Genomic DNA, 19625 nt, shown 5'->3' with positions numbered 1-19625 from the left:
CTTGTAGTCCAAAGATGTGCAAGTTAGGTAGATTGGCTATGCTAAATTGCCCACAGTATCCAGAAGTGTGCAGGCTAAGTAGATTAGCCATGGAAAAGCAAGTTTGCAGGGATGGGGTGGGTCTGGGAGAGCTGCTCTTCGAAGGATTAGTGTGGACTCAAGGGGCCAATTGGTCCGCTTCCACACTGTAGGATTCTATGATTCTAGGTGTGTAAAAATCCAAAACTATAGAAATTTACGAAGTTTCTGCTTGCCGCTTGAAGACTGACTGTACTCACCTAACATCTTAGAACTTTTGTGTCTACTGACAACAGCCAAAGATCAGGTACTCAAAGCCGGTGTAACCATACTGCTGAAATTTAACATCAGCTTTGCCATCACAAAATGGTGGTTAAACTGTGCACCAGCATGCTCTCCATTAACCACAGCATTGTAGCTCCAAGCATGTTTCAAATTCTAGCAATTAACTGCTGCATGTATTTATAGTTTAAATTATAACTAATTTATTTCCACTCCTCACTTTTTATTGCATATTGGGTTTTATTTACATTTTAAAAATTAAATTGGCTATCCCCCAATAAAAAAAGGAACAAACTTCATGACAACACTTTCAAAATTGCAGATTGTAATCCTATTTGGGGTCATAGAAACAGCATTTGTGGTCATGAGATTTCTTCTTCTAAGACTGAGCTCCAGGTGGATTCTGGTCCCGCCTATGCTGTTTGTCTCCCACTTTTGTGATTTCTTCTTCTGAGATCATTCACAGTTATTGCCCAGATGGCCACACTGTATGTTGGCTTGGGCTCAGGATGGCATTTGGGCTGTTAAAGCTGCTGAACCTTCCCATTGCCGAGCACTGCTTTGCTGACCTACAAAGTGGCCAACATGTGTGTGCGATTACAGCTTCATTGAAGTGCGTGTATGGGGGTAGGAGCAGATTAGTGTTTATGTGTGTGTGTGTGTGTGTGTGTGTGTATACACACGCACGCACATGCCAATTACACAGTGTTGAGGGGTTGTGAAGAGGAACTGGAATCTTCAGGAGAAAACTAAAACTTTACTCAGCTTGTCTCGCACGAACATCAATAATGTGGTGTAACACCATGAAATGGGCTGCAGTGGTTCAAGGCGGCATATCATTACAACCGTCACCAGGACAAATTAAGATGGGCAATAAAGCTGATCCTGCCAGAAAAGTCCACATTGCTGAATGAATAATAAAATCAATGACTAATGTAAATGAAAACATTACTCGTATCTACTGCTACCTAGCCAATGTCCATGAGCTGAAGAGTCTCAGATGAAGTAACGGACTGGTGAGTACATACAATAACATTTTTATAAATTACTTCAAAAACACTTTCACATTTATAATGTTGATCTACAAAACTTAATGGTTATATACTGAAGATTATTATTTTGCTTTCTTGGTGTTTTGTTATTGTGTGCCTGGAGTCACATTCGAAAGTAGTTTGGCATGTACCTTTCTAAGAGAAAGATTTTGAGAGTGCGTGCAGGCGGAGGTTCAAGCATGGAATGGTCAGATAGACTCTGAAATCTGAAAGTCCCACAACAATCATGTATTGAAGCAGAACTTCAAAGCTTTTAGTTTATTAGCATTTTAGGCACAAAAATAGAAATAATACTGACAGGAGTATGCAAATTCACTACCACAATACAATTCTTTAATTCATAGTCTGAAAATCAAAATTACATCATTTCATTATTCATGACAAGCTAACAATTCACTGTACATAGTGTCAACATTGTATGGTAATGTTGACAATAAATTTAAATACAGTGACAGCCAGCTTTTACGTTTTATATAATCCACAGCAAGGTGCAACTTATATTCTTTTAGCAGCAGATGGATACATTTCAAGACAGATCAATTCTACTTAACAATAACAATATAATTATCAATATTTGAATGTTATAGCTAAAGCAGCATATTTCTCATCAAACGATCCTGGAACACTGACACAACTAAAACAAAAGTTGGGGAATTAAATAGACATCATTTGAAGTTTGAACAGACAAGGCTATTTTCAACTTCTCCACAAATTAAGTGACTTCAAAAGATCATTGGTACATATCTTGAGAACAATCTGTGCATACAGACAAACACGATCAAGGTAAGTAGTGAAAAATAAAATTGCATACAAAATCAGCCATGCAACTGCATCCAGAGAAAATAAAAACAGTGGAGGATTCTATCCTGACTTGTACAAATGCACTTGAAGTCAATACTAAATAATAGAGTTGAATTTTCCAGTGTTACCAGCAGTATATTTATTATTAATTTAGCCAATATGCCTGAGTGAGCTAGCTCTTACTCAGAGCAGACTATTTTAACCCTGACTTTTTTTTATTGGTTATAGAATATCAGACTTATTTTCCAGCCTCTTTGGTGATTTATAACTTAAAGAAAGAAGTCTCTCTTTGGGATGTCAGAATCAGAGAGTTGCTCCTCTTGTGTACTTGGGTCAAAGTATTGGGTGTCAAAGTCAGCTGTTTCATTTAGATCAATTTCTTGCTCATCACTACTCTCAGCACTGTAATCAATCTCTTCAAGGCAACGTGGCTCATCTTCATCAAGGACTTGAGTGGTAGGACTGCAGATAGAAAACATGTTTAAAATAAAAGGTTCAATAAAGTTTGGCAGAAAGGCACTACCTCGCACCAAAACAAATTATCATATTTGCAGGATTTAGATGTAGTCATTGATATTTTAATATTAAAAAGCAAATATTTAAGATCAGACTAACCTCCTGATAATTTTTACAAACAATAGATTCTAATCATCAACGCATAAATGCACATATACACACAAAAGTTCAAAATACACAGTAAAATGTCAAAAGAGGGCTGGAATTTTAAAGAAATAAGAACTGAAATTGCTAAAAAAATACAGCAGGTCTGGCAGCATCTGTGGAGAGAAATCAGAGTTAATGTTTCAGGTCCAGTGACCCTTTTTCAGAACATGATCCAGACCTCAAAACATTCACTCTAACTTTTCTCCACAGCTACTGCCAGATGTGCTGAGCTTTTCCAGCAATTTCTGTTTTTGTATCCAATTTTCAGCAACCACATTTGTTTCTGCCTTTACCTGGAATTTTAAAGGCTGTGGAGGACACGAAGATGTAAATACCTGCAATTTTCTACTGCTGCCTGGTGTGTTAATTTCCTGGCAATTTTAACTAGTGGAATTGATTGAGGGCTTTATATGGTGAAGGAACTGACAGCTATCCACTGCTTGCAAGTTTTCCAAAAGGCAGAAGCTGCCCTAAAATAGGTGGTTTTCTGGCAGCTACTGAGGGCCTTCTACTCCATCTGACAAACTGACATCATCCCCGAAAGCCACAACTGTTTCTTTTTTCTCATAGGATGTAGGTGTCGTTGGCAAGGCCTGCATTTGTTATCTATTCCTAACCGAACTTGAACGGAGTGGCTCACTAGGCCACTTCAGAGGACATTTAAGAATCAACCACATTGCTATGAGCTTGCAGTCACATGTAGGCCAGTCCAGGTAAGGATGGCAAATTTAAAGGTCATTAATGAGCCAGATGGAGTTGTCAAAAAATAAATGTTAAATGTCATTCTTAGTTTTACTGTGACTACCTTTATAATCTAAATGATTACAACCTGGTAATTGTGGCTTCTTTGTAATTTTTCTTTAAAAGTCTTTGAAGTGCACCCTCTTTTGCACCTAATGTCCACAATTTTGAGTTCTGACACTGCAGCAGCTAATCTAAGTGCTAGCACGTTTCCTGTTGGCTCACTGGGCCCAGAAGCCCATTCTGTCACCCTTCATTGGATTGTGTCCAATAAGCCCCCACTCAATTAGTTGCCTTTCAAAAATTTGTGCCATGGTACCATAATTAGCATTTCCATATTTCCAAACTCAAACATAGCCACAGGGGTTTGGACTGAAAACTTAGCTCAATCTTTGAACCAATTACTGAGTCACAAATGATCCTTTGTTCTTGAGTAAGTGATGCTTATTATAGAGGGAATTCTGTAAACATGGGACTCCAGATTGTCGTTCCATAGTGTCAAATGTTTTATCTTTCATTTCTATCCATTTATTTGCAGCATCAAATACTTTATAACATTTCTTTGGACATTTCAGATTCCAAGGTATTCAGATCTCTTTCTATAATGGTGCAAATTGAAACAAATAGACCAGATTCTTCAGGTTTCCTTATTGGACAAAAATATTGTAGAACATCAGAACATTTTGGTCAATAGGAAATTGAAGGCAACAATACCCTAAAATGTTCAGAAAAGTGTACTAATGTTCCAAAATAAAAATGCTGATCATTATTTTTAAAAGGCTGAAACCTGAGCCTTGGTAAAAGCATGTACTGGATGTGGGAAATAAGACTTGTTTTACCCTGCAGAGTAAGATATCATATACATGATGGGACAATTTGTTAAGTATATTGAGAGATGAGCATAGTTAGGGCATAATTCAATCTTTTTTTTTTAAAGTGCAGTGTTCACATGACATTTCATAACGATTCAGGAGATAAATAATTGATAGTGGAATAGGATTTTGGCTGTATAACTGATTTCAACAACAGTGCTACAAAAAAATCCATATGCCCAAAGAAAGAAATAACCATCTGGGCAGTCATGGTGACGAAAGCCCGTGTTTTTTGAGCATGTGCAAGTGGTGAGAATTGCAGCTCATACTGGAAAACTATGTTATGCACAGTCCATGCGATTCTCGGTTCATTAATTGCATGAGCATTATTTTGATGTTAGCAGTACATTTCTCAATGCTAACAACCATTGCAATCTGGAAACTCTGGGGCTAAAGTCTAACCAATGGAAATTTTTAGAGACTGTGAATAAGAATTGTGAGCACCACTGTTTCCACATAAAAGAAATGAAATAATTTCTGTTTAACAGCTGTGGCATTTTTTTTTAAAAAAAGAATTTATCCACTGGAGTATTCAAAAGTCATAATAATAGATAGGAAGTGTGAATCACTTGAAAACTTTATAAACACACAACATTTAGCTTGAAACCTATCCACAAATGGTAACAGATCCTCTATTTCAAATGAGATAAAAAGTGTTTCTGCCATCTCTAGTGATGTTGGGAAACAAATGGGGAACTGATCAGCCTAGCTGTGTGGATGTTCATATACAAATGCTTGAGCAGCAGGAATTATCCCAAATATGAAAGCGTGGGATTCTACAGCATCAGGAGACAAAGCCATTACAAAGTCCCTTCAGTTTGATGTGGATCTGTAACATAAACCCATACCATATTAGAATTGGACAGTTCAGTGATTAATGCTGCAATACAAATTGGTGGCATGTGGAAATATCAATCCCAGTTGTAGGAGTTGGGATGTGGTGTTGGGTGGGGAGGCTGGTGCACATTGTGGTGAAGGTCTGGAACAGGTAGAAGGCAATTCACTGCAAGTAAGGAAGAGAGAGTTATTACTCTGCACAGTAAAACACAGCTGTACTGATGAAAACCTAAAAGTGAGCTGCTTTTGTGGTAAAGCACGAAAAAAAGTACATCATAGAGAGATGAGGGGACAGACAGAAGGATTCAGGAGAAAATTAAAACCTTCTCACGCTTTATGATTAGATGTTTAATAATTTAAAATGAAGGTCAAAAACTTGTTATCTGCTTCTTACTGGTCATAAAAGCAGCTTCTTTTGTAACATATAAAAGATAAATATCACACAGAAGCTGTGCAGAAAATAGTCAGTTTCTCATTATTTAGTCAAAGAATCAAATTAGGGCAAAGGTAGCTTTCTTTATGGTTCCAGCCACAGAAATTCAAATGTAATTTTGTTCAAATAACATCTGATTTTCTCAGCCTACTGTTAGACAGGGTGATATTCAGTGCAAATACATATCTCCAAATACAATCTTGGCACTAATGTCAAGGATATTCACAACAAAGACTGCAGCTTCAAATTTTAGCTTCCACTATCTCATACTGACAAAACTCAATTTTCTTTTATGCGTCTCCAAGGCACCAAGGTAATTCAGGAGCATGTAATGATTCAGAGGCTTTCTAATTGGTTCCTCCAGTAAAGTGCTAAAACACTTCTTCAAAGGGACTTAAAGTGATTATCAGCCATTAGTGAAAACGTAGAGGTTTGAAAGACAAGGCTCCTGTCAAGTCGCCCAGAGGTCCTTGGGATAGTTACAAAAATAAAAACAAGTGAGAATCCCACCCCTAGTTTCATAAGTCTCTCCAGGGAACAGCTGAAGATATTGCTTGACAGTACTAAGTGCTTTTTAATATTTCATTAGGCAAGTACAGTAGTTCAAAATTCAGCACAAGTCTGCATTAAGGTCTACATCTTCTCAGATTTTCAGTATAATCAAATGAAACCAGATTCTTATTAATTTGCTACTTTTCGAGGACAGCAATATGGAGAGCTCTGCCTCTCTCATGAAAAGCTGAAGACTTTTATTTTAAAATGCAGTTCTGGACCTTGCTTCAGTGAGAGAGAATCAGAGTCAAAGATCCAACATTCTTTTTGGATATTTACCTTAAGATATCTTTTGTCCATTCTTAACTGCTGTGAAAGATTGTGAAAAAAAATGTGATATCAGTTGGCTGCACAGAACATAAGTGGCTGCTGGTCACTGAAGTTCTGAACTTTGACCTAACTACATGGGCACAGGTGCACCTCTTAATGGAGATACATGTTTAAAGTGGGAGTCAGATTTCATTACATTGAATGGAGTCCCAAGGTTGCTGAAAAAAACAACTCAAAAAAGTTGAAATGAAACTGAGGTTGTGTGAATTGCCCAACCACAAATGGTTCTTCACTCCATCTGTAATCTTTCCAGATTCATTACTCCTTGAAGGTTGCCAATGGAATTGAAATTTAATTTTCACTCTCAAATGACAATGCGTTTTAAATTACAAACATTTTGAAATGATATTTCTGCATAATCTTTTAAAGTGTCACATTAAATTTCAAATCTTAAGATTTTTACATATACCATATTCACATGAGAAGAAACATGTTGTTTCTGCCTTGTGGAAGCACACAATTGAACTAATAATAGACTTTTATATTATATATCTGCCTTTTTTTGTAAAAATGCGGTGATCTTTGATACTTGGACACAAACAACCCACATGCAGTTGATTACTTGTGATTAACCAATTTTTTTCTCATGCCTTATTATTTAATGAATGCGTTACTAGAAAAAAAGCAACAAACCAAAACAAACCTGAGCAAATATAAAACGACAGATCAAATTGTTTTAATGTACATTCTTAGGCAGAATACTTGGTAAAAATGCTTTGATTTCTTTCCTGAAATCGCACAGCTCCATTGCTGCCAAGTATACAAGTGACCAGCATATTATTCTAATACAGTGGTTGCTCCATGAAGAAATAAGTAATTAAAAAAAAAAGAACATAGGGAACTTATTCAAAGCATGGTGTACTTATTAAACAGCAGGGGAAACTACAATTCAACCACACAAAATAAATATCGAAGGCTCCCACATCATATAGAGCTGGGGAAAGGAAAAATAGGCAATTACCTCAACTGATTTTCTTATTACTGGAGAATAAAGCTGTTGTGCTTTTAAGTCTTTTTAGGAAGCAGTCTGCAACTAAATTAATTTTTAAAAACTTTTATTTATGTTAAAGGCAGCTCAAAGTTGAATCACAGAAACTGAGTGAAAATGCAGCTCTCCAGCTGTTCATCATTTCTGACTTGAACGGAACTTCTTTCGTTAAAATTCATGACTTTATACTTAATTGAATTGTATACATGTTGTCTTTTGGAACAATAATATTGAGAGAACATGCCTGCATAAGAAAGAAACTTTCTTAAATAGACTTGGCAAGGCAGCAGTCAACAAAGTAGCAGAATTGTAATAATTAGAAGGCATCAGGTGGAATTCTGCCAGTCCCTGAATGATTTAGGCAATGGTGAATCAGTTGGGAAAATATGATCGATTTGACAAATGTTAAATCTTGATGTTGAGAAACAAACACCCAAATTTCCACCCAAGATTTGAAAGGCATGAAGGAAGTCTCATTAGTGAGCAGTAAAAAGGCTATTTGGATGCATTAAACATCTAATTTTTCCCCATTCTCATCTCATTGACATGCAGTTTGCTATACCCATAACATGGTAGAAAAAAACTAGGAAGGCGGCAAGACTCAATGTGAGAGTCTAAGTGTTTACCTGGAAGCTCCAGCCTGCGCATACACCACTGGGTCTCCAACTTGGCTAGTATTCCCCAGCACCTCAGACACATTTCTAACTCACTTAGAATCGAGTTCTCCATTTCAATGCTGCACTTTGGAGCATGCTGATACCTTTCATTGCAATGCTGCTGCCAGGCCATTTTGCACATAAGGACAGGCATCCATCCCATGAATTGAAGCAGGTTGCACTTCAAAGGTCTTAGTGCTCACTCATTTTGCAACTATTTGGATGCTGACAGTATCTCTATTATTCCTTGCCTTGCCTTTTTTTTACTTTGCCCCTCATTCAGAATTTAAAGGCTTAGAGTAAATCTGTCTGGTCTTGCCGTTAGTGCAGACACAAAGCTAGATAGCTTGATCTGGCTGTGAGCAATGGTTAGTCAAGGAGAAGGACAGATTACTGAATGGCACCAACAATGTCACACCCATAGCATGTTCCTGTATGTTATGCAGCAAAAACACAGTTTGAGCTTCAACAAATTAGCGCATTTCAAAGTCTAAAAGGTGTAGTTATTAGTCACGTCAGTCTGTATGGTTAATAGAATTAAACAGATAACAAATGTCTTTAATCCATGATGGGTATCACATAATTCTGTATGGGATCTCATGCATTCACCCCAAGACACCTATAGTGTCAAATCTAAATCTTGGCCACAGGCACTCTTCACTATATCATTCAACATTAGGCATGAATCCTTCTAATGGCTGTAATGTCATTTGAGCCGTACAGATTTTCCTTAGATACAAATGCTGCAATCACCTCCCAAGGTTCCATGGCTTGTAGGAGTTGTGAACTTCACACTTTGGACCATAAGCAAATCACACATTTATCCAGTATGTTTCTTGGATAAGATGTGGGTTGAGAGTGCGGGAAGAGGTTATTGTCATCGCTACATATACATTCTCAAACTGGATGTGTGCCAAAAGACTTCAGTAGCATACATCTGAATCAGATCAACAATACTCGCAAGGTCCACGCAGCAGCATTTCATTGGCCTCTTGTTCAAGGCCTGCTTGTTCCAATGTTTATATGACGATTTTTAAGTTATCTATGTGCGCTGTGACTGCTGAATGATACATTACTGCTTTGAGGAGCTGCTTTGTTTCTCATATAGCCCATACAGATATATTGGAACCATCCCCAATGGGTCCAGGCACAGAAGCTGTGATTATCTCACTGGCTCCCTGCATTATGCATCCATAGGAATGGATGAGAAACACATGGACTAGCCATCTCCAATGCAGAGTTTCCAGCCATAGGCACCCTCATAATGAGGTGAGGATGTGGGAGAGCTGCAATTGCTCATCTCCCATGGAATGCCATGCAGGTGAGAGAGGTCGCAGAGGCACTATATTTGGTCCAAGAGTTGGTGGTCAGAATACAATGTTGTGATGTTCCAAAATGCAATGCAACACCTTTTTCTGCTGGGGCCAAGTGCCAAAAGATGTCTCCTCCATGTCAGATTTCTACGCAGTTCGCTTCAATACCATACTGTTAGAGGATTTTTTGCACTAGACAATTGGAAGATGCCACATGGTTACGTAATGGATGACGAGGATCTGCGAGAACCATAGCATTCTATTAAATAAGAAATTGAGAATGTTCTTCCGAAGGAACAGCACCTTCATTATCCTACACTGCAGCAACAGCCAAAGCAACACAGGCATGTTAACGTCATTCAGCCAAATTGAGTTGCTTTAAATAATTTTTCAGCGACTGTAAATGTTTTTACACAGTGGAAGCCAGCAGCCTCTGTGTAAACTCATTTGCAAGCATGGTATACCACTTTGATCTTTTTATGCTTTTCTTGTTGATCAATAAAAATAGGCTTACAACCTGATGAAAGTCTTCAAAGTAGTATGAGAGGTTTCATACTGCTCTGGGCCATATAGGAAGGATAACAATTGTGCACAGAGTGTCTGAACAAGAGCATAGCCTCTGTACCTTTATTTTTTGTGATTGTCACCAAAGTAACAGTGGCTGACAAAGCTGATTATGAAAAGTGAAAATATATTTCCAAATATGATAATGCATTGACAATTAAGTTTCTCAAATGCCACCTATGTGTCCTCAGATGATTTTATTTTTCCTTTACTTCTCAACGCCCAGGTGCATCTTGGGGTTCACAGGCAAGTTGGAGGGACCGTGTCCTATAGTCCAACCTTTTGGCCTTAAGAGTTTTTGGGTGGGTGGCCCTGGGGGTGTTTGTGGCTAGATGGCCCAGACATACTAACAGTGTTCCATCTTGAAGGTTCACACTACTTGGTTTGAACTCCCACAGGTTTGGGGTTTACACGTAGGATGAGGGTTGAGATGATTGCTTCCAGAGTGTCCTTGGATGAAGCTGCTAGAGGCCTGCATGTGGTTTATCTTTCAGCTGGGTACCTACTAGCACTGTACTATCTCCTTTTGAAAAAGGGGCAGAGTGAGGTCAAGATCCCTTGTTCTCCCTATCCTCTTGTCATTAATGCTGAGCACCAATGAGTGTGCTGGACCCTAATCTCTATGGCAGCAGCCAACCTGGCTAGGCATCATGATACAGACAGCATTGGGGTATTCCTCCAATCTTTGAATCAGTTTGCCTATTGCTTCTGAAAATCCTGCCTGCTATCTCTGTTTCTGCTTGACAATCGAATTAAGTTATTAATGACCGATACCTCTTTTGTGTATGGCTGAGTAGGTGCTTGGACACTGGCAATCCTCAGAGTACCAGGGTGCCAGCTGAGGAGATATGCCAGTGGTGTGCTCACCAGAATGTGCTCCCCACTCTAATCTACCTAAAATACCAACTGAAGTGACATCATCTGAGCAGGAGCAGTGCCAGAGACAGGATTGCTGGTTCTTCCTTTCAGGAATCTGTGACTTCTTTCTCAGACATGTAGGAGGGGATGATATCTTAAGGGGCTGATCTCTTCATGGCAAACACTGCTGGTGCCTGTAGAGGACAAGTGAGAGGATGAGTTATGAAAAATGGGTAGAAGCTCAAGCCTGTTAACAACATGTTCAAAATGGCAATAATTGGAGAGCAGCACAGTAATGAGCAATTAATCTTATTGAGTTGCCAGGACATGGAGGTCTTAACATCACAACACGAGTAGACATGGTTCTCATACAGGGCGATGAAACAAATGTAATTCATTCCCATCACCCGCGTTGGCTCTCTCTACCCTGTTGCAGGCAATGTTTTTTCCTGGAATGAGACAAAGGGAGGAATTGAGTGAAATGAAAGTGGCTGGCACAGTTGTTAGTGCTGCTGCAGGTAGGGGCAACAGAGACAGCAAACAGAGTTTGCAGTTAGGGTGGATGAGAATGATTGACAGAGATGTTGTATGCAATACTGTGAGTGGCAGACAAAAAACCTTAGTGGGAGATGGTGCAGTAGAAGAGAGTGAGGTTGCAAAGAGAAGATGGTGGCACTTACCATTGTGGAATGCAGGTCATTAGCCTTCTTTCTGCATTGTTGAGCATTCTTCCAGACTTGGACACCACACTGACCTTGTTGGCAAATTTGTATCAGTTGGCTGTGGTGTCCTGAGGAAAGACAGCCCTCTTCTCCAGCACCACATCCACCAGGACTTCCAGGTCATGTTTAGCTAATCATGGTGCTCATGTGCTTCTGCTGACGATCCCCAGGATAATTCTTTCCACAGTGCAACTGTGAATAGCTATTCCTGGCTTGTGGTGATTGACCTAGTGCTTAGTTGGGATTTAAATATGGCGACTATGATATGATTCCCAGAAGGTCCTAACAGTAATCAGTACTTCTGCTGGTGAGTTCAAGATAGAGAAAGAACAGCATCATGGAGATGTGGTGGATACTTAATCAGCTGAGCAGTTGAGAATTGAAAGTGATAATTCGCTAGAGAAACTCTCCATGAAATTCCCCAAAATTGACATCTAGTTAATTTTTGGTAAAATTGAGCCCATGATAAAACATGGCTTCAAGATAGAACCATCAAATCTTAACTATTAACTAGAACAATGTAATGACATTTAAAAGTATTTACGTCTGGAGATAGTATTCTTTCATGAAAAAGGTATTCCTACAATATTACTTGTCATAAAATGGAGTTAACATTTAACGTCCAATTAATATCAGTGCTTAAATGTGTTTCAAAAGAATTCGCAGAACTCTTTCATCTACGAGAAAGGTAACTTAAAATATTTATCTACTACACAATTAGAAATTGTGCATTACATTTGTCACAGATTTACTAGTTCCACTTGCTATTATGCAGGTTCTAATTTGTATTTATTCCAGATTATTGTTTAAAGTATGCTGTCGGAGGTTATTTACAAAGAATTAGCTTTGAAATTGAAACAAAAAAAAAGCTGGCTCCACCAGCTGTAAAAGTAGAAATGTAATGTGAACTTGTTCTTGGATGCTACGACAGAGCAGGCCCTCACAGCTCGGCAGCAAGCTGTTTTTCATCTAAAGTGAACCTAATAGAAGGAAAACACTAAAGGTGGACTGTAAAACTGGTGCTGCTCCTGCCCAAGATCAATTTCATTTTCCACCAATCTAAAAGAATTGATGAACATATATTCTGCCTGTAGGACTTAGGCTAGGTTTAGCTCATGAAAGACGATGTGCTCTTAATAGAACCTCATGACTTACTGCCCATTTATAATAATGAATAGAAAAATCAGACGGGTCCCTTAGTGAATTTGTAAGTCCACCTCTTATGTTCCTCCATGTACTGTTGGCCAAACAATTAACAGATACAGTAGAGGTAGAAGAACTGAATTAGAATTCCAGAGGATCTGGAGACATGAGTTCTAAACCCTTTACAACAGCTGAGGAGAAATCAAAATAAAATTTATAAGTTGTGAACTTAAAAAAATTCTCAGTCTTAGATATCATGAAATTATCAAATTGTTATAAAAACCCATTTAACTCATTAATATCTTTCAGAGGAAGAAATCTGTCATCATGACTTACACATGACTCCAGCCCCACAGAACCGTGGTCAACTGCCCTCTGCAGTGGCTCAGCAAGTCACATACTTGTACCAAGTTACCACTGTGAGTGTATCAAAAGCACATATTTTTGGAAGTGGTTCAGGAAGGCTGCTCACAATTCCATCTTGTTAAAAACAATTCCAGATGGAACAAAATACATCCTTTTTTTAGCTACACTCAAATTCCAAGAATGAATATAACTAGTGTATTTAGACAAACGTTTGTACAATATGTTAACACAGCTGGAGGGTTTCTGGCTGTAACATACTTGAACAAGGATGTTCCAAATTCAAGTCCAGGTCTGTGCATGCTTAGGTGACCTCTGAGTGGTGTGGGAAACTGACCTAACAATTGGTCTAACCGTATCTGTGCTAGACGATTGGAAAAAACTAGCTTCAACTCGCATTTCTAATGTTCTTTTTCAAAGATAGAATTGGAATCAGTTGTAACCCTACCAAGATTTAATATTCTACTGGTACTCACTGGCTTTTGTTGCGCACTGGTAATGTCTCTACCTCTGAGCCAGGAAGCTGGGGTTCAAGTCCCACCTATTCCAGCTGTGTGCCATAACATCTCTAAACAAGTTGATTAGAAATACTTACTCACTACCTGAGGTCACACAAGAACAATGACCATTTGGGCAAGCTATTAGATAGGTACTAACATCTCTTGCAGCCATACTTCAGATCTGATAAGTTGTTAAAAATTGGAAGAAATAAGTACACTTCTTAAATTTCACCAAGAAAGAATAATAACTGGTGCAAATTAATTAATGACTATTTTGAAAGAATCTGCACTAGAATTTTGAATGAGTAGAATTTCAGCTTTCCACCATGACAGAAGACAGGCATTAGTCTACAGACTTCCTAATTTTCAATGAAATCAATGATAAGGAAAGTGGATGATTTCTTTAATGGGCAATGTATTGGGAAGTCTTCTAGGTATTCTGGAGAATATTTCTTTTATCTTTATTGCTATCTTATTATCTTTATATAAGGGTGTTTTCTTTTACAATTACTGTTGCAACAGTTCTTGGACTGCAATATATCCTTCCTAGGGAGGTAATGGGAAATAATTGGATGAGTTGGCCCTGCCAAGATACTCACTCCTTTGTACCATGTCACTAATTAATTTCTGGATGACAAAGTTCATAGGTAACCTTCTCAACACAACACTAATTAAGGTCCTCAAGTTGTCAATTAATGGCCACTGAAGGATCCCAGCTCAGCACCTCCTGAAGATGAGGTTTTGATGCATGAATCAACCTGGCGGTTCTTGCAGTATGGTCCAAACATAGTGTACTGCATAATCCTAGCATGCTGTACTCTTCACAACTGGAGCAGGCAAACAGGGATGTGATGGATACTCAAGAGTGGCAGCAGTCTTTACAGAACATCACCTTCAGCAGTGAGAAAGCTTAAGCAGCGTTAACTGACACCTGTTTCCCCACAGATGGGAGTTGGGTAATGTCATCATTTATTGACTGCAAATTTGTTGCTGCTTGAAAGGCAAGCAGCCTCCATGTTTTTCCAGTAGTCAATGCAGCTTTTGCTTCTTCTTTTCTTCACTTTCCCCGCTGTTCAATAGAGGTTTTCTAAATAGCATCTACATTGAACAATGGAAAGATGTTGTGCGCTGCTGGGTATTTGGGAAAAAAAGGTTCAGACAGAGTTCTAACATGGTGTGGCACTATGGATTGATAGCTTCAGTAGCTTCATTTTTGCATGCAGTTACTATGACAGTCAATCAGATGAGTGATGGTGTAAAGTAGCAACGTTTCCGAATGTGAGATTCTAGTTGCAATAAGTGTCACCACGCCCTCGGAAGCTTTTCAGTTTTGATTTCCTCCCATTAAGTGTACATGAAGGGATATTACTGGCTGCAGCAGTAATTGCTGGATTTTAATTATGGTGGCAGCATCAGGAATGCCAAAAGGTCATTGCAACAGTGAGTAGGTGAATATAAGTTAGCTCAAATGCAGTGCCCTGGGAGCAGCAGAGAATTGCATGAGATAATTCATGAGAGTTCAGAGACAGAAATCCTCCAAGAAACTAAGACTTTGCCAATTTTTGAAAAAATTTAGTCCTCTCAGAGAACTAAAAACAGGAAATAAATTATCTTCAGAATTTATGTCAAAAAAGCAAATTGAAGATTAGGATATGTATATAAGCTGAAGATAGAAGTTTAATTATTCTTAAAAGATTGTTTTCAAAACAAATTGAAACATTTAGTTTAACAAAGTATGAAATAATTTATCAGAACTCTAGAAGCATAATGACTTTCAGGGTCAATTTGGTCATTCAAATGTTATTAATGACATCTCTGTAAAAAGCCCAGTTACACCTGATGGAAGGCAGTGTAACATTTAATGACATTTCAACAGGAATATAGGAAGGGCAAACATGAAGTCCTTCATCAATTGAGTCATTGCTGGCTCTGGAGATGTTGTGGGGAATTGGGGCAATGATGTGGTGTAGGGTTTGGGAACAGTAAAGCCTTTGGAGTATGTTGCAGGAATTTCTGGGATCTGATAGTAGCCTTACTATCCACTGATCTTTATTTACAGAAAGTGACCCCTGGGCAAAGATCTGTAGAGTGCTAAAATGGCCTTTATTAATTAGCTATAGCTATTGACACCAGAGACTCTAAAAATGATACACTGGTGACTCAAGAAAAAGGATTACAGAGGCAGTTATACTCTTGGATTCAGACACAAGAAATTAACATATATCAATTAAGAGGCGTATAGTTAGCTAAATCAAATCATTACTATAGATTAGGTTTACATCATACATAGATTTTGAGTACAATTATCTTGTCACTACACAGGTATGCCTAGCTGACTGGAATATACAGTTAATGTGAAGGCACTTAGGTAGACTGAGTGTCAGACTAAATTCGATTTGTTACACAGAATTTGTGTGTTAGTCTGCACATGCCTGACATCCTGAATAGCTGAGAGACACTAAAGAGCTGGGTGCTTTCCTAGGAATGGGCAAACCTGGATGTTATTAGCTGTCCATTGAAAAGAAACTCTGAAAAGCTATGAGAATGTTATGATTTGAGGACGAGAGGATTTGTAGAAATGCACCTTGCTGCTGATAATTGTACCTGTGAAACAGACAGGAAACTATTGTTAGATGGAATATCTGTGTGTATCAGGGGCAGCATACCCTGGAACTTGTAGCTACATGATGCCACACACGCTGAAGGAGAATGCTTGTGCTTGTGTTAGATTTATCTTTGTTGTATCAATTATTCAAAACTATGTGTAATATTTTGTTTGAGACATTGTTTGTCAGTTATTTCATGGCCATTTTTCATTGCTTCTGTTCCATGTTAAAGTAAAAGCTACAAGAAACTGAATTTAGTTAGCAATTTCTTCATTTTGAGATGGGTTGTTCATTGAGTAAATATCATCATTTTGACTTGATGGTTCCTTGATTACATATCAGATTCTGGGAATTAACCCAAAGACTGAACATGAGTACAATTAAGCTATCAGTCCATGGATTAGCTTATTTAATTGTAATAAATTAATTGGAACTCTCTGACAATTAAGCAAATAAGTGTCCGTGTTTGCTTTTGCTATATTGCATTGGGAAAAAGATGAGTACATTGAGGTTGCAGGAGACAATCTGTTGTTGACACTTGAAATGGTTGAGAAAAGACTATTTTCAGAGCACGCAGGGACTATTCTAAGATCAGATGTTAAGCTACAGCAGAATATTATTCAATCGCAACTCTGCAAATATCACTTTTCACATCAGTGCAAAAAACAGTGCTGCCCAGCAGCACTTATTCAGGAATAACCTGCTCACTGATACTCAATTGGGTCCTACCAAGGCCACTCAGATCTCATTATAGCCTTGTCCAAACATGACAAAGGAGCTGAGCTCCAAAGGTGAAGTGGAAGTGACTCCATTAACATCAAAGCTGCATTTGACTAAGTGTAGCATCAGGGAGCCGTAACAAAACTGAAGTCAATGGGAATCAAGAGGAAAACTCTTTGCTAGTCATATAGAAAGGAAGATTGTTGCATTTGCTAGGCATAACTCATCGCAGTCCGAGGACATCTCTGTATGAGCTTCTCAGAGTAGTGCCCTGAGCCCAACCGTATGCAACAACTTCATCAACGACCCTCCCACCATCAGAAGGTCAGAATAAGGTTACAAATAATTGCACAATATCCAGCACTACTGGTAACTCCTTTGGTAATGAAGAATTCCATGCCCATGTGCAGCAAAACTTGAACAATATTTAGGCTTGGCTAACTGTGCCAGGCAATGAACATACTGAACAAGAGAAAATCTAACCATTGCCTCGTGACATTGAGCAAAGTTACCATAGCTGAATTCCTCACTACCAACATCCTGTGGGCTAACCATTAATCAAAAGCTGAATTGGACAATTATATAAATATTGCAGTTGCAGAGCAGGTCAGAGGTAAGGAATCCTGCAGGCTGAAACTTATCTCCTGCTTCCCAAAAGCCTGACCACTATCTACAAAGCACAAGTCAAGGGATTGATGGAATAATTTCTACATTCCTGGATGAGTGTAGCACTAACAATATTCAAAGTTGAATCATATCCTGTACAAAGCAGCCTATTTGATCAACACTTTGTCCACCATCTGCAATATTCACAGTTTCCACCATCAATGCACAGTCACAGTAGTTCGTAACATTTACAAAATGCACCTACAGCAACTCATCAAGACTTCTACAACACCTTCCAGACCCATAACTTTTGCTGTGGTTCTGTTCGCCGAGCTGGAAGTTTTTGTTGCAAACGTTTCGTCCCCTGTCTAGGTGACATCCTCAGTGCTTGGGAGTCTCCTGTGAAGCGCTTCTGTGGTGTTTCCTCCGGCATTTATAGTGGCCTGTCCCTGCCGCTTCCGGTTGTCAGTTTCAGCTGTCCGTTGTAGTGGCCGGTATATTGGGTCCAGGTCGATGTGTTTGTTGATGGAGTTTGTGGATGAGTGCCAAGCTTCTAGGAATTCCCTGGCTGTTCTTTGTTTCGCTTGCCCTATAATGGTAGTGTTGTCCCAGTCAAATTCATGTTGCTTGTCGTCTGCGTGTGTGGCTACTAGGGATAGCTGGTCGTGTCGTTTTGTGGCGAGTTGATGTTCGTGGATGCGGATTGTTAGCTGTCTTCCTGTTTGTCCTATATAGCGTTTTGTGCATAACTTTTACCATTTAAAAGAACAAGGTCAGAAGATGCATGGGAACACCACCACTTGAAAAATCCCTTCTAAGTCACCAAACATTCCAATTTCAAACTATATTGCTATCCCTTTAATACTGTTTGGTGAAAATCCTTAAACTCCCTCCTTAGTAGCACTGTGGGCGTACCTGCACTGCCGTGGTTCAAGAATTAGATGAGCAATAAATGCTGACCTAGCTTGTGATATTCACATGCTGGGAACAAAAAAATAAGAATTGGCTAGGCACCTGAGAGGCTGCGGAAGAAACGACTGGTTCTGTTAGTGAGAAAGTATAACTGGCCAATATTGAAGAAGAAATACTACTAAGACTGACTGACATAGAAAGTGATCATCGGTAAGAGTTGAAAGGAGAAGGAAAGAGATAAAGAGAGAGAGAGAGAGAAAAACACGGAAAAACTTGAAACGAAGCAGGAGTTATAATTACACAAGCTTGAATTCATGGGGATAATGAGGCTGACTCAGGAGAAAGTTCCTCTTATTTAGAGAGAAATTTTCAAGTGAAGACATATGTTGCATCCTTCGAGAAAATGGCCGAAAGAATAGTGGAATATATTCCTATAAAGCATGTTGGTAGGGAAAGCTTTGGAAGTATATAGGTTGATAAAGATGGAGCAGAACTTCAATAACCTTAGAGAGTTGATGTCAATGGAGGAATTCAAATTTAATGTCTCTTTGTAGCTGGTGCCTCACTTGAAAGACTACAAGTTCGTAAAATAAAGAAGCCTTGCTAATGGCAGATAATTAAGAGTTAACTCACAAAATGATCAGACTCCATTCTGGAACACTCAGAGAAAGTGGAATGAAAAGGATATTGATTATAAGAAAAGGTCAGGGCCTGCTAAGACAGAAAGAAAAGATTAAAAAAAACTGAAACTCTTCTTGGATTAACAGAAGCAAAGGTTCCGAGCACAGCTTTTGTTCAAGAAGGACAACCAGCCACTTTTGTCACAAAAAAGGAAGAGTAGAGGCTGAATATTGAAAGTTAAATAAACAAACCTGTTGCACATGTCCAGTTAAAGGTATTCCCCAAAGTGGCGAGGTCCTCACCAGTGAACTGAATGACATGTAAGGAGATCCCACATCATTTAGTGAGAGAATGAATCAGGTAATATAAAGCTATAGAGATTTTTCATTCAAGAGTAAAGTTTCCCTATATCCATTTGCTGAGACAGGCAAATTAATTATTATCCTTAGAGTTACAGGATTACTAATTGCTG

General features: G+C 38.7%; 1 protein-coding gene across 6 annotated transcripts in view; it reads right to left on the bottom strand.

Moving 5' to 3' along the window:
* Positions 1-1595: 1595 nt before the first annotated feature.
* The window catches only part of agtpbp1 (ATP/GTP binding carboxypeptidase 1), a 330136-nt gene continuing 312106 nt past the window's right edge, over positions 1596-19625 (bottom strand). For all 6 annotated transcript variants that reach the window (XM_043713129.2, XM_043713120.2, XM_087997543.1 and 3 more), the window contains one exon: positions 1596-2615. In XM_043713129.2, the coding sequence (XP_043569064.1) occupies positions 2423-2615 (193 nt within the window). In that variant the 3' untranslated portion in view covers positions 1596-2422. The remainder of the gene's footprint in view (positions 2616-19625) is intronic.

The sequence above is a fragment of the Chiloscyllium plagiosum genome, unplaced genomic scaffold (assembly GCF_037043375.1).
Source record: "Chiloscyllium plagiosum isolate Xiang-an unplaced genomic scaffold, Cpla_swu_hap1 HiC_scaffold_2, whole genome shotgun sequence".
Classification (NCBI taxonomy): domain Eukaryota; kingdom Metazoa; phylum Chordata; class Chondrichthyes; order Orectolobiformes; family Hemiscylliidae; genus Chiloscyllium; species Chiloscyllium plagiosum.
The sequence above is the reverse complement of the archived record's forward strand: the minus strand, read 5'-3'. Positions and strand labels throughout refer to the sequence as shown.